This window comes from Nothobranchius furzeri, chromosome 2, assembly GCF_043380555.1.
Source record: "Nothobranchius furzeri strain GRZ-AD chromosome 2, NfurGRZ-RIMD1, whole genome shotgun sequence".
NCBI classification, from domain to species: domain Eukaryota; kingdom Metazoa; phylum Chordata; class Actinopteri; order Cyprinodontiformes; family Nothobranchiidae; genus Nothobranchius; species Nothobranchius furzeri.
Window position 1 is genome coordinate 87,359,487 of NC_091742.1, and position 15,518 is coordinate 87,375,004.

A 15,518-nucleotide genomic window follows, 5' to 3' on the forward strand; every position below is an offset into this window, starting at 1 on the left:
GCTAACACTTGTGCAAACGTTCTCATCTTGGTTTGGTCTAGACCTGACTTACTGACGTGTCACCAACCCCAAACAATGATGCCCAACTTGTACTTTCGGACTCGCGGAAACCAAACTGAGAAGGTTTGTCCGACTCTGGCTCCAACCCACCGTCCAGATTTAGCTACACCCCCGTATCAGGTGACTTCTGCTAATGGCGAGGCAGCTAGCTTTTTATCGTTTTTAAGCCCTTACCACCTTCTGTTGTGACTTATTTGTCATTTAAGTATTTAGTTACTAAAGAAATACAGTCCTGTTGTTAGCACTGAAAATGTATTTGTGCAAGTATTTTATTTTGAAGGGAACCTTCAGGAAATGCACTTTTCTTCGCTGATTGTGTTGTACTTGACGAGAGAAAAAAAGAGACGTTGAAAGGTTTGGATGTTGCTCAAGTTCTGAAATGAGCATTAAATGTTCAAGATAAAGACGCTGTCGTCCGTCATCATTTTAGAAGCCTTTATTCCACTTCACCTTCCGCACACGCACCAACAGCATCTTACAAACAAAAACAATATAAAATGCAAAGATTCTTGTGTCATAACAGTGATGTCATAGCCTCACCTCCACCTGACCTTTAACCCATTGTGAGTTTCCATGTTGTCTCCAGGGTTAGCTTAGAAGAACAGTGTTTTCTCCTCCCTACATACATTTTTCACTCCTCATCTCCATCTCTGTGACGCAGGACCTCCTTTCCCATCTTCCACTCCTCTCAAGTGTCTCTGCTCTCGTGGTTCCACCTCCCCCCTCGTCCATCTCTGCCCTCTGTTTGTCTTCCCACGTCTCTCTGTGGTCTCTTTGCACGACAGCTACAGTTACAGCGGCGGTTATTGAATTTTTGATGAGGCAAGAATCGGCAGTACATCAAGAGAGTGACACAGACAGAGGTCTGTCTGAAGGCTGGTGTATTTATGCTGCATGAAATATTCAGGACTGCAAGGTTTCTGTGTGCTAGGGCCGTGTTCCAGGCAGGAGAGATTATTTTATTAATCACCCACTGGAGCGGCATCCGAGTGACAGTGTTGGGGTTCGTTTCTGAGAGAGGCCGTGTCAGTCAGAGGGGAGGGACCCGGTGTGTGTGGAGGTGGGGACTAAATCAACGATGAGTGAAACACCAGAGCGTGGTGATGTGGGTTATGAAACGAGAACGATGGCAGGACGAAAACACGAGGGACAAACTGTAGAGAGGAAAATGGTGATCTGCGTTTGTTTCATCCTTTTCTTGGTTTTCACAACAGTCCGTCAGGTCTGGTTCCTGTTTGTTATGATATGAACAATCTTTTCTTTCCTACTGTCAACTGATCCTGATAGGGAGACTAAAGCTTGGTTTATGCTTGACGCATTTACCTTCCGCTTGGTGATGCGGCTCGCGGATGGAACGCGCTTCACAACTCGCAGCGTTTATGGTACGTGCGGCTCGTCTCTGCGGTGAGCCAATATTCTCCCAAACTGTAGGGGGCAGCATGGAGCTCTACAGCATGCATCCAACACTACACCATAGTAGAAGTAGAAATTACTGTTTACAACACGGCATTTCAGCATTTTTAACAGCGTCCTCGTCTTTTCTGACAGTGCGAGCTCTTCCTCTCCAAGAATTATTAACAACATGTTGATCACGGTGATCTCTGAGAGCTGAATCATACAAATGTCTATATTTACGAACGTCTGCCATACTAGTTCTTGCCGGTCCACCATGTTTTTCTGCGTCCGTCCGTCCGCGTGGTTAGAAAATTTCCTAGGTGTGCGTTGCGGAAATTTTGAGCCGTGCGGAGACGCGGTGGAGGGGCGTGGTTGTTAAAATGACGCAATTTCGCCGCGCGGAGCCGTGCGGACCTCGCGGACGCGTCAAGCATAAACCAACCTTGAGTCTCCTCCCTTCCCGGTCGGCTCATGGGTCCCTGGAAGAACGAAAAAAAAAAAGAATGCAAGTCAACGGGGCTAAAAACGCTATTTTGTAATCCGCTTTGCCTTACGCCCTGGATCGCTCATATGTTGTACTGCAATTTTAATGAAAAGTAGTGATGTGTGTTTCGACCACGCCAGTCACGTACTTTGAGATTTATTAGCTTGTAAAAGTTTGTAGTTAGCATGAATACAAACTAGAAATTGGCATGCTGCATAATATGACATCATCACAGACTCTCCTCCCCCTAGCATAAGTGCTGCTAACCAAATGGCCAGATTTATGATGGCTCTTTCCTCCTGATTTGTAGTTTGCTGAACTTGCAGCTATCTTCTCTCTGCTTTTCTCTGTGTCTGGTTCGATGATGTCACTTTGGCGATGCATATTTGAAGTCCTGTACCTATTTTCACACAAAACCAAAAATAACGTTCCCCCCTGTCCGAAAATAAGCTCGTTCTTGGTATCAAAATGCTTCTTTAAAACTCACGGACATCATATGTGAAATCCATGGCCCAAAACAAGCGGAATTAGAAAATAGCGTTTTTAGCCTGAATTCATTTTTTCCTTCTTCCGGGGACCCATGGTCCAGAAGTACTATAGATGGGCGGTGCTTAGGTTCCCTATGCTTTTAGTTGACAAAACAATTGTTTCCCATTGTTCAGACAATGGGAAACAATTAACCCTGATGATAGTGTGGCGAGAGAACAAAAAACAAAAAACAAGATAATTTCTGAGTGATAAAATTAGGGCAGCCGTAATGGTTCTAAAGATAATTCTGTCACATATTCCTGCCATGTGTGGTGTGTTAAGATTGCTCCGTTCTTCTTGGGAGCACATCGGGACCACTTGTATCATTAAGCTAGAATATTCACCATGTTGGGTTTTCAGGGGTCAAACAAGCAGAAAGCGACGTCCAGCACTCCTCTTCTACGGTTTTTATCTCAAAATCTTTTTGACCTCGGGACATTTTGTGTGATTTCACGTCTGACCAGAGAATGTTTGGAGTGTGCTTGTGTGTAGTATTTATTTGCTCTGTGGTCACACACCACACACTACATAACCAAAACTGTCATATCTGTGATTTTCTATCTCCACGTGTGTTGTCTCGTGCTTTGAAAACCCTCCAGCTACTTAAAAATCTTACCGGGGTGGGGTGGGGGTGGGGGGTATCTTTACAGTATGTTCTAATGGGAAACAGGCTTCAACACAAACGGTTGTTTTCTGCTTGGTCCTAGAGCTCAACCAGTGTCAATTTAATATAGCGTAATATTGTTTTTGGATGGTAAAAAGTGCAGGGGTCAAAACTTGACTTTGGAAAAAGTGGGGGGGACATGTCCCCCTGTCCCCCCCCCCCAAATTACGTCCATGGTGTGAATCGAGCCCGAGTTAACAAGCAGAGACAAACTGTTTACAGTTTTGCTGACCTTGTTTTAGAGCTCGTGTGACCTCTACATGTTTAACAAACAAATAAGGATTCTGTTCTCACCAGAACACTCTTCAAACATTAATAGTTCAGTTTATGGGTAAACAACCTTTAAGAACCTGAACTGTTTATTTGACCAGTTTTTTCATCAGTTACTTTGTTTCTAAAACCCCATTAAGTTATTAATGACCCTTTGGGTCGTTTTATGGTTCTTCATCCTCTCCTCCTCATCTCTAATCCGGCTGACTGTACCCCCTTCTTCTCTACCCTCCTTCCTCCTCTGGTCTTTCATCTCTCAGTCATAAACTGCTCCAGCTGATCCTGACAGCCACTCAGTCGTTTCTCTGTTATACTTCTGCTGTTATGTGGGAGGTGAACTGCAAAGGAGACTCTGTGTGTGTGTTTTCCAAGTCTCTGTGTGAGAGAAAACAAAGCATGTTTCTGTGTTTGGACTTGGCAACCCGACGGCGTCCAGTGAATCCATGCCAGGGTGCAAAGGTCATTTCTCTTCTAAATAAGTAAGATTTGGTGAGTAGCGTCTTCACAGGTGGTGTGCTTGTGTCATCTAGGTCTCAGCTGTAAAAACACAAATCCAGATTTCCGTCAATTTTTCTGTTTTCCACATTTTTAATCTAAACAGCTCCTTAAACGCCACTACTCACTCACTAGTCGCTGATTTTCTACATGTGATTATTGCCCACTTCCCGTTCATTAACCTGCCTTCAAACACAAATCATGCTTTTGTTTGTCAGAGACATGAAAATGTTTTTTTTCATCAGAAGAACATCATCCACCTATAAATAGTATTTTATCATCGCAAATACTTTTACGCATGGATGTGTTCAGAACCGGTTCATGATTATTTATTTATTCTTTGTTTAACCAGGATGAGATTAAAAACCTTGTTTTCAAGAGAGTCCTGGCCAAGAGGGAGCAGAAGTTACAGTTACAACATCTTCAGCTACACAGATATGTTATGTACAAAATTACAGGAGGCAGTTACAACTCAGGGAATCCATCTCAAGGGCTCTTAGTCTGGTTTTAAATGTAGTCGAGGAGATAAACTCGGTTAATTTCCAGTTTTCCTGCAGCCTGTTTCATGCAGAAGGAGCTGAGTGAACTAAAGCCCTTTTGCCCAGTTCGGTGCCAGCAAACTAAACACAAAGTAACAACTTTGATATGATAAATATAGCTTTAATATTCAGAGGACTCCAAGCACTTTACACTACAGTGTATCATTCACCCATTCACACACACATTCACACACTGGTGGGGATGAGCTACGATGTAGCCACAGCTGCCCTGGGGCGCACTGACAGAGGCGAGGCTGCCGACCACAGACGCCACCGGTCCCTCCGACCACCACCAGCAGGTAAGGTGGGTTAACCCTCTCAGGCTCAAAATAAGTTTTGATAAAAGGACGAACACCTAAGTCCTTCAGTGGTACTTCTGAGTTACAAAATGCTCATGAAATACGTATGTGGAGTAACCAGGCAGGTAGGTAGGTTTTAACTGTTGCAAATCTGCAACGCCTGCCTCCAGAGGGTAAAGTGTCTTGCCCAAGGACACAACAGCAGGATTCTCTGTCTGGATCCTGGATCAAACCTGCAACCTTTTGATTACTGGACAACCTGCTCGACCTCCTGAGCTACTGCTGCACAAATAATAACTCTCTTGAGTTATTGAGTCATATTAACTCATCAATGTAAGATGGTGCTTGTCCATGTAAGGCTCTATAGACCAGAACCAGGATCTTGAAATGAACCCTGAAGTTGACTGGCAGCCAGTGAAGCTGGAGGAGAAGCGGGGTGATGTGGGTGTGTTTGGAGGACTTGGTCAGAAGCCGAGCACAGGCATTCTGGTGGTGGTCGGAGGAACCGGTGGCGCCTGTGCTCGGCAGCCTCGCCTCTGTCAGTGCGCCCCAGGGCAGCTGTGGCTACATCGTAGCTCATCACCATCAGTGTGTGAATGGATAAATGCTACACTGTAGTGTAAAGCACTTTGGAGTCTTTACTCTCAGAGGCGCTATACAAGTGCGGGTCATTTATCATTTATCATTCTGAACCACCTGTAGACGGTTCAGGGAGGTTCTGCTCAGACACGTGAAAAGAGAGTTACAGTAGTCTAAGCGTGAGGAGATGAAGGTGTGGAGAACTGTCTCAAGTTCAGAGCGGAACAGAATGGGACTCAGCTTAGCAATGTTCCTGAGATGGAAGAAGGAAGAGCGAACAAGAGAACTGACATGAGAACCCAGGGTGAGAGCTGGGTCAAAGGTCACACCAAGATTCCTGACAGAAGGTTTGGTGTGAGAAGCAAGCTGACCAAGAGAGTCTTTGACTTTGGGAACCAGCTTGTCTGGGGCACAGATGAGGATCTCAGTCTTATCTTCATTCAGCTGAAGAAAGCTCCCAGCCATCCAGGTTTTGATAGAGTCTAAGCAGGTGTGTAACAGCTGCAGCTTAGACATCTCATGGGGTTTAAAGGAGATACACAGTTGGATGTCATCTGCATAAAGATGGTAGGAGATTCCTTTGATGGAGCTCAGGATGTGCTGAAGAGGAAGCAGATAGAGGAGGAAGAGCAGAGGCCCCAGCACAGAACCTTGTGGGACACCATGGGGAAGGGAGGTGGTGGAGGACCTAAACTTGGAGACGGCCACAGAAAAGGAGTGCTCAGAAAGATAAGAGGAGAACCACTCCAGAGCAGATCCTGATAGGCCTACCCAGTCTCTCAGCCTCTCCAGTAGCAGGTGATGGTCAACAGTGTCAAAGGCTGCAGTCAGGTCCAGCAGGACCAGAACAGAACAGTCCCCTGCATCATTGTGAGTCAGAAGGTCATAAGAGACCCTTTAGCTCCAGGTGCAAAAACTCTCTTCATCTATAAAGTAAAGAACATTTGTTAAAGTAATTCTTTACTACTTAGAGATCTTTATATTGTATAACAAGTGGACAAAACTCCTCTAAATGGCGGGATTTTACTGTCTGTTGGTTCAAAAACATTTTGACACAAGTTTATGAAATATTCAGCATTCCGATGTTTTAAAACCTTCCTGAAAGTTTCACTTGTTTTTCTTCACTGATCTTTGTGTGGAAGTAAATTTACTACTGAGTCAGAAAACGCCGCCCAGATTTAATTTCTATGTGATTTTATCTAAATTTGTGTTTAGTTGGACTCCAGCTTCCCTGACGACTCTCAGATGCTTTTTTTGTTTCATGACCCAGCAAGATCACATATCAAGGACTTTTCCACATGATTAGTTCAGTCTAAACTTCATAGTACCGACTCATCCACCAACGTTGTCCACATGGTTTTGTTGTGTGTAGCCAGTAGAATAAGTGATTGTTGTTTTTCTAGAAAGTGAAATCATTAGTAGGACAGTCAGATAGACGTGAAAGTGGAGCCCCATCGATCACTCAGTTGTATCAAGTAACAAACCACTTGTTTTTAGACTCAATCCTAAATCCATTTGCATGCAAAAATGGATAAAGACATGATGCTGAAATTTCTAATAAACATTTAGAACAACTTTATCAGGGTATCTGCAGGTTTAAGGGAGCCAAATTTAAGACTTTTTAAGACCTTTTTTAAGGCCACTTAGACCAAATTTAAGCTATTTTTAAAATTAAATTTAAGCGATAATTTCCAGCTATTTCCTGGAAACGGTGCTAACCACGTCGTGAACGTGGGATTAGCCATCCAGTTACCATTAAAGTTGCACGTCCCCATGGCGCAATCTCCCACTAGCTTAACCAGCTAACGTGCTCATCTAAAAATAGCCTCCTTTCACAACCAACTGAATGTGTACGGTTCCGCTTACGCCAACATCATACACAAAAAATGCTGAACACTGACTAGAAATTCACGAAAATTTTATAAAAAAAAATAATCTTGTTTATTGGGTCTTTGAAAATTTAAGACCTTTGGAAACTGTACTTAAGTATTATTGGTAATTTTTAAGGATTTTTAAGGCCTTAAATTTGGAAAAGCTAATTTAAGACTTTTTAAGACTTTGTAAGGACCCGCGGATACCCTGTTTATTTTGATGCACAGAATTTTTCATAAAAGCGCATAAAAGATTTTTGGCTCAAGCTCACAACAAGCCTAATTCAAAACAACCCCTGCTTGACTTAATAATACAAGAAAGTAAAATGATTCTTTATCCTATCAACCCCAGAATTAATGAACCAAAAGAATGTTCATCTGAACCATGACGCGGCTAAGAGGTCACGAGAGGTCAGGACTATGTGACACCTTGCACACAAATGGAGTCAAACGTGGGAACATAAACAGGATTCATGCGAGCAGATGCATGACACGTGATGCAGCTAGTGGTCCGTAAAGCTGCAGCCAGACGGAAACTGTACAGCTGTTTGAGGTGGCAGGACTCAAACATGGACACAGAAACCAGATCATATAGCAGCTCTTTCTCACTGGACCTCAAACTAAACTACACCCAACAATCTGGCTTCAGAGATCCAGAACAACTGATGCAGCAGGAGGGAGATGTTCAAAAACAGCTGCATAAAGTGTCTCATCCTATTAGTTCATTGAGAAATAACTCAAGAGCACGATAAGATTTGCTTTAGATTTCTACAAGAGTCACCAGCAGGGCTCCATGCTGCACAGAGGAGACCTGGAACAACGAATCCCAGAGGAGGAAAGCCGAGAGGGAGAAGAAACAGACAGGAGAACCGCAGAGTGGGAAGGAAGATGGGAGTGAGTTTGTGTAAAGACAAAGGACACACACACACACACACACACACACACACACACACACACACACACACACACACACACACACACACACACACACACACACACACACACACACACACACAATATTGGTGTGAAACAGTCTAACACATTAATGGTGATAAGTGTGTGAAGTACAGATGAGTGTGATGAGGAGGAGGGGGGGGGGTGAGACACCTGGACTGAAACGGGAAATGATTCTGTGAAAATAACTCTTAAATCTTGATAAGTGTGTGTGTGAACTACAGAGTTAGAAAGTAGAATGCAAATCTCAGACACACACACACACACACACGCACGCACGCACGCACGCACGCACACACACACACACACACACACACACACACACACACACACACACAGAGGAAATAGTCCTGGCATTGTAAACTCATGAATAATGATCCAGACTGCGTTGCCTGTGGGGCTGCAATCACTCTGTTTGCATAATGCGTCATCTCAGTGCTCTGCATGCTCATTTAGCTGAGGCGTGACGCTGATTTCTCTGACACCGCTTCTGATCCATCAGCAGCAGATCAGAGCTGATGGACAGGTGATGAGTCTCAAAAGAATTTTTACTAAAAGTGAGTTTTGTTTCACCTCGGGGCTTCAGTGGGGATTTCAGGGTAGATTAAGCGGTGTAAAACTCACGAGTGAACGTTTGACCTTCTCATATATTCATTTTTTACCTACTAAAACCCCTCTACAGCTGAACCTTGTTTCATTGACGTGTCTGCTACTGAAGAGCCAAACACAACCAGACCAAATTACACTGAATATTTTAATATTAATTTTATACATCACAGTTTTCAAGATAATAATTACTCAGTTACTCTTAAAAACAGCTGTATGTATTGTTGTTGTTAGCCTCAAGGGCAACATGCCGATTATCACTTGTAAGTCACTTTGGACAAAAGCGTCTGCTAAATACGTAAACATAAACAAAAACATGTAACATAACCCCATGGATGAAGTGATGATACTAAAATATAATAATTAGAGCCTATTATTTAAAAGGAATGGAAATAGTGAAATGTTCTAATTATAGATTCAGATAACAGATTGATCTGCAATAAACTTAAGTAATAGACTTCATTTTGTTACCTGCATTAAAATCACCAGACTGTGATGGCCTAATTCATATTTAATGGACATGTCCCTTTGTTCAAGTAAATATACATTTTCTCCTGTTAAACTGTCCAGGAGTGCCACAGGGTTCTGTACTCGGCCCAGTTCCCTTATCTCCCCATACACATTTAAAATTAACTGCTATGCGGATGATCCTATGGTGTTTATTATCCAGAGGGCCAGACTCAACCAGCCAGTCAACAACGAGCAAATGCTGAGAACCCAATGTTTAAAGTCTAACATTAGATTTAAGTAAAACTTTAATTAGTGCTTCAAAGCACCTGGATTTGTAAAAAAAACCCAAAACATTTAACATTTTTGTTTTAGGCTATTTTATTTTAACTCAGAGTACATTAGTGATGCCACCTAAACCAAATGAAATTATGTACTCAAATAACTAAAAATTTCTCTCTGGCTAAACTAAAAAATAATCATTTTACAATAAGTGATATAAAAAAATCCCAACATCTAAATCTTAATTTGGGTGATAATATCAACTTGTTTTTTTCTATTCATACTCAAAGTTTTCTCTCTTAGCAACTACACATATACTGCCACATGCTGGTGACAAAAAGCACTTCACTACAAACTGGGTAATAAAAAGGTGTATTGTCTATTTTCAAAAACAAATCTTTAACTTAAAATGTTGAAATTTGTAAATTAAACTTGGAATAAAAATATGACAGTCTGTGACACTATTAGCCTCCAAATACTAAATGCACCTTTGCATATGTAGAAAAAAGTAGCAGATATTTATGCTCATTTATGTATGCACTCACATAAATCATCCAGTTAAAACATGAAAATCTGGTTTATCTGAAACAAAGACAGCATGCATGAGTCTGACTATTAAAGCAGCAACTACACACTTTCTATTTGACCTGTTGTTTTTGTGTCTGCTCTGCTCGCAGTCGTTTTACTGTAATGGAATCGATCACAAATCAATACGGCCATTACCCAGAACCAACCAGGGGCCTCATCTGAATTCAGAACCAGCTGCTCTGCTTGGCTTCTCCTCTCCGTCTCTCAGCTGCTCCTGGTTTGTGTCTCAGAGGTGGCGTATGGACCACAACAGAGACCTTGACTCTGTACGCAAACTGGAAACTTTAGTACTCTGAGCTTCACCTGGACACCAAGATGGATTTCCAGGTTATTATCGGGTGCGATGAAGCGCAAGGAAGGTCTGAGAAAAGGTCTTATTCAGAAATTATTAAAAGCACATTACATTTGTTAATAAATGGAAACTAAGAGATTTTCTCCTGTTCTTTATTATAATAAAGAATCACTTTGAAACTAAGTTGATACTTGGTTACACCAAATAAAGCGATACCATAGGCAAGGCTTACCTACTTGACAGGTGAGTGATTTATTGAAATGTATACAGATAAACGATTTTTTTCATTGACAAACTGTCCTCTCCCAAGCAACCTGCACCATCTCCACCAGGTTTGGGAGCGGAAGAGTGAAACGCGTGGCTGAAGCTCCCAATATGCTTTTTTTTAATAAGTGGCTTTTAACCCGAAATTTGTATGAGACTCGACGCTTAGCGCCTCAGTTTAGATCCAACGTGCAAACTGGCTCCTAGACGGAGTGGTAAAATGTCGATGGATCCCCAAAGCGGGTTGCGGTTGCTGGAGTGTCGCATTCTTCAGGCCTGCCAGTGCCGAGTTCCTGCTCTAATAATCACATAATCACAGCACTGAATTCTCTGGGATGTCTGAGGCAAAACTCAGAGGTTACGTGATGAAACTTGAACTTTATTAAATGTGAGCTAGTGGTGCTAAGAACCAAGCTGCTAGCCACCTCCACTGAGCTCCAGTCGGACACGGAGCAGATCAGGACAAGCGTGAGGGAGGTGGAGGGCTGAGTGTCCACCTGATCCAACGAGGTTTTCTCCCTGGACAGGATGGTTGTGGAGCTAAAGGACATTTCAGCACTACAAGATACAAGATGTGATGATCTTGAAGGGAAGTCAAGAAGATGTAATAATCCACCCTGGTGGACGGCAGAGTGAAACAACCGAATTATAGGCAAAAAATGTTGTTTCTTGCTACACACTCCCGTGGTGCAATGCGAGAAACCTAAACGTTGACATCATAAAAGATCCTCTTATTAGAGCAGGAATTGGGCGTTGGAGGACATAGATATAAATTTAAACACTAGATGGAGAAAGCGGGAGCCGAGGGTGTAGCTAAACGGCGGCCATCTTACCTCAGACAACAGACCCCTCTACTCTCAATGGTGGCAGCTGGAAGGTGAGTGATCAGCTTAAACAAAAACACTCTTAATTCGATGAAATATAAACGGATTTATAAGCGGTTTGCCTTGTTACAACCCTTAGAACACATGGGCTTGAGACAACATACTTGCACATGTTGAAAGTAACCCTTTTGCTTTTGAAAGTGGCTTAATTGTGAACCATGTGTCCCGTCTAGGCTATCTGCATGTTATTCAGGTTGAGAACACAATCGATATTTTATGTGGTTCTACAAAACCAGTAACGACGTTACGACAGCCCAATTGTTGTGTAGATGGCTGTGTTTGTGGATGTTTCTATATTTATTAGCTGTCTAACTTGGCTTAGAGATGACGAGGCTACGGTGGGTGCACTGCTTAGCAAAACAAAGTTACCTCAGTGGGAGTCGCTCGTTTTATTTTAAATAAATAAATGCTAAATTGCCCGTGATTGTTTAGCCTCTTGGTTTGTTACACACAACTTATACTGAGATATATTAAAACAGGACATTTCTGGACTTATGTTTGCTGAAATACACCTTTAATAATTGTGAAGCTTGAGGGTCAACATGGCTGACTTTCGTGCAGCCTGCGGATGCTCGAATCGCCGCTGTGACAAATCGAGACAACGTGGGATCACCTGTCGTCTGTAACTGTTGCAAAGAAAACCTATACTTGTACATTATTCAGTCTGTTAATTGTTTTTATGTCAATAAAATAATTAGAAACTGTTGTTCCATTGCTGCTGCTGCCTCCTTCTATACATTGTTTATCTGGTTTTATGAATGTTGAAATTCTCCTTCACAAGATCAGTCCATTATCCATCCATCTTATTTATTACTGTAATCCATCTTATTTATTAACCTAATCTATGTTTTGATTATTTCCTAACTTTTTCAGAAAGCATTTCCAAAGAGCTAATAATTAATAAAAGAAAGTAAATAAATAAGAAAACAAAATAAATAGTGAAAATACAAAATAATTAGCTGGGTTAAATTTTATTGCTGGTGGGCCGGTTCTGGTGGAGAGATGTGATTTGGGTCTTGGTTGTCTTATTTGCTGGGGTGCACATTTTGTATCTGTGTTCTGTTTATGTGGGCTTAACCTCAAAAGAACCTTGAAATCTCATCTCTAATCCTGTTTCACAAACCAGGAATACATGTATAAATAGATAGATAAATCTATATAATACAGTAATAGGCTATGTATACTTTGTTACTGTAGCTTACAATTAAATGTGTTATTTGTGAACGATTAAATGCTTTGTGGAGTGAAATAACAGAAATTTATGGGTCAAACCCATCCTATTTCATAGACACATTTCTGGCGTTTATAACAAATCAAATCTTTTGAAAATCAGTTGACAATTGAGCAAGTTAGAGTTACTTAAATAGTACATGCAGAAAGAGGGCAGCTGTCTGAGGTAAGATGGCCACCACGCTCCTACGTCGCATCCCATTGGTGAACAGCGGGGATGCGTCATCTAGTGTTTATATACATATCTATGATGGAGGACCTGACTTCAGCAGCCACAACCTGCTCCTGGGATCCATCTACTTTCTGGGTTGCAACGCGAGCATATTTGATCTTTTTGGTATTTGTGGACGTTCTACAAATCCGTCTAGACGTCACTTCCCCGTCAGATCTAAAGCGAGGAGTTAGACATCAAGTCTCTTGAAAATTTTGAGCTACAAAATACTTTTAAGAGAAATGGGAGCTTCAGCCATGCGTTTCTCTCGTCCGCCACCATCTTGGTTCTCCGGGGCTCTTTATTTTAAACGTCGTCGACTCCATTTCTTAAACACGTCAATGGCATGAATCGAGGTTTACTCACGTGGAGAAGGCGTTGTTCTGCTTTTCACAGCGGATGCCCTTGCAGTTGTTGGGTTCCTCTGAGGCCTTCGTCTCATAGTAGAAATACAGCTGGTTTAACCCGTTAGCAAACGCTAGCAGGACCTGCACACGAACACACACACACACACACACACACACACACACACACACACACACACACACACACACACACACACACACACACACACACACACACACACACACACACACACACACACACACACACACACACACACACACACACTTAAACTTTTTTTACTCATTTCCCAGGCTAGGTGCATGCACACACATGCACTAATAAAATGTCTTAGAAAACAAAAGGCTGTGACCTCACTCTGCTCTGGGCTTATTTTTAAAAGGCAGCTAACGGAGAACAAAAGCAACACTTGGGAGCGCAGGGACCAAAACAACCCACGTGTGGATTGTCTTAGAAGTTTCCTTGAGAAAACATTAATGAAATAAACCAAATTACACATGTCCTTCTGCTGCCAGTCCAGGGCACAGGATGTACTCGTCTTTCATCCCTTCAGATATGTTTCTTCACAAAAGACCTCAACATCGAGCCTCATGTGGAAAATATCAGTTAAGATTTACGTCTGGTTGGAGGAGTGGTGCTAAAGTCTAACCAGGCAGTAGATGAAGAGGAACTTGAGGATGTCCAGCAGCATCCGCCCCAGTGAGATCTGCAGAGGGCCAAGGTGGGAGTTGGCTGTGAAGAGGGAGATGAGTCTGAGCGAGCTGAAGATGTTGGCGATGGCGAACAGCGCCTCGGCGATCAGCGTCGGGTGCCACATCTCCCACTCCTCCCTCGGACGAGAGGAGTTATACTAGACAGGGAGGGAGGAAAGAATGACGAAACACATGAAAAAGCAACATAAAACAGATTTAAGTAAATACAGAAGGCTTTAGTTTCTCCACAACTTCAGTGGGGAAATGGTAGAAGTAGGACAATTAGAGAGCTTTAGTTTATTTTTTCAAGTCTTTTAAAACAATAAAATATGAAACTACAAAACAAATGTGGGATCCCGAACAGAAATTCATCTAATGGCCAGCAGGGGGCGACTCATAAGGATGTGTAATGAACTTCTACTGTATAAACAACCTCTAATACGACTTTATACTTCAGCAAATGCTTCAGTTTTTACGCCCTTAATAAAAAATTAAGTTAGTGTTTGATGCAGACAGTTGTTGGAGCGTCTCTGAGCTCTGGACCAAGAACTGGTACCATAGAAAGCCTGGATCATCTGGAAAAAAAATGGAATAAAGTCCTGTGTTGTGTGTGTGTGTGTGTGTGTGTGTGTGTGTGTGTGTGTGCGTGTGTGTGTGTTTGAACACATTTTGCGCTTCATGGAACAAAAACAATCTTTTAAAAATAACAATGAAATCAGTTATGTTTTATAGAGAGGTCATCCCACCAAAAAAGTGACCATTTATCATTTTTTGGAACGCATTTCTGATAATGCCTAAAGATTCCATGTCTCAGTCCAAAAGTTGGTGATTTAATTACTTGATATATTTTTACAACAATCTGATTGATAGTTTGGCAATTTCATTGATTGGAGAGCACTTCCTGTTTTTTTATCATGTTTTTGGGTAATTTTTGCTTTAATTGTCCCTAAAACTAAATATATGTAGAACAATTTGCATCATTTTGCTTAAACTATTCACAAAAATCCTTACTTAATATAAAAAAAACCACTCTTTCTTTAGTCGTAAACCAGACAAGGCTAAAAAGGCTCGACAGCCTAATAAAAAAGGCTGGTTCTGTTCTGGGGACGACTGTGGAACCACTGGAGGAGATAATGCAAAGGAGGATTCTCCAGAGAATCAAGACGATTATGGACAACCCTGAGCATTCTCTTCACAAGACTGTCCGACAACGGAAGAGTGTCTTCAGTCAGAGGCTTCTTCACTTTCGCTGCAACACTGACCGCTACTGGAGATCCTTCCTGCCAACAGCCATTGTAATATACAATAACTCTTTGATGACTTGATTATTATTATTATTCTGAGCTACTACAGCAATCAGTTTCTCTCTGGGATTAATAAAGTATTTTTGAATTGAATTTGAATTGAATGTTAATGGAAGGAGAGCTAAAGTAGCTAGCTAATGTTTAGGCTAAGCTAATGAACAGATGGGTGAATTTAACATCAGACAATAGAGATTTGTGAGGTTTACAAGTTTGTAGG

At 41.9% G+C, this 15,518-nt stretch overlaps 1 protein-coding gene across 2 annotated transcripts in view; it reads right to left on the minus strand.

Moving 5' to 3' along the window:
- Nucleotides 1-15,518, minus strand: part of trpc5a (transient receptor potential cation channel, subfamily C, member 5a) — a 206,315-nt gene that overhangs the window by 20,523 nt on the left and 170,274 nt on the right. For both annotated transcript variants that reach the window (XM_015946058.3, XM_015946059.3), the window contains exons 12-13: nt 13,955-14,155; nt 13,309-13,430 (exon numbers count right to left, since the gene is read on the minus strand). In XM_015946058.3, the coding sequence (XP_015801544.1) occupies nt 13,309-13,430; nt 13,955-14,155 (323 nt within the window). The remainder of the gene's footprint in view (nt 1-13,308; nt 13,431-13,954; nt 14,156-15,518) is intronic.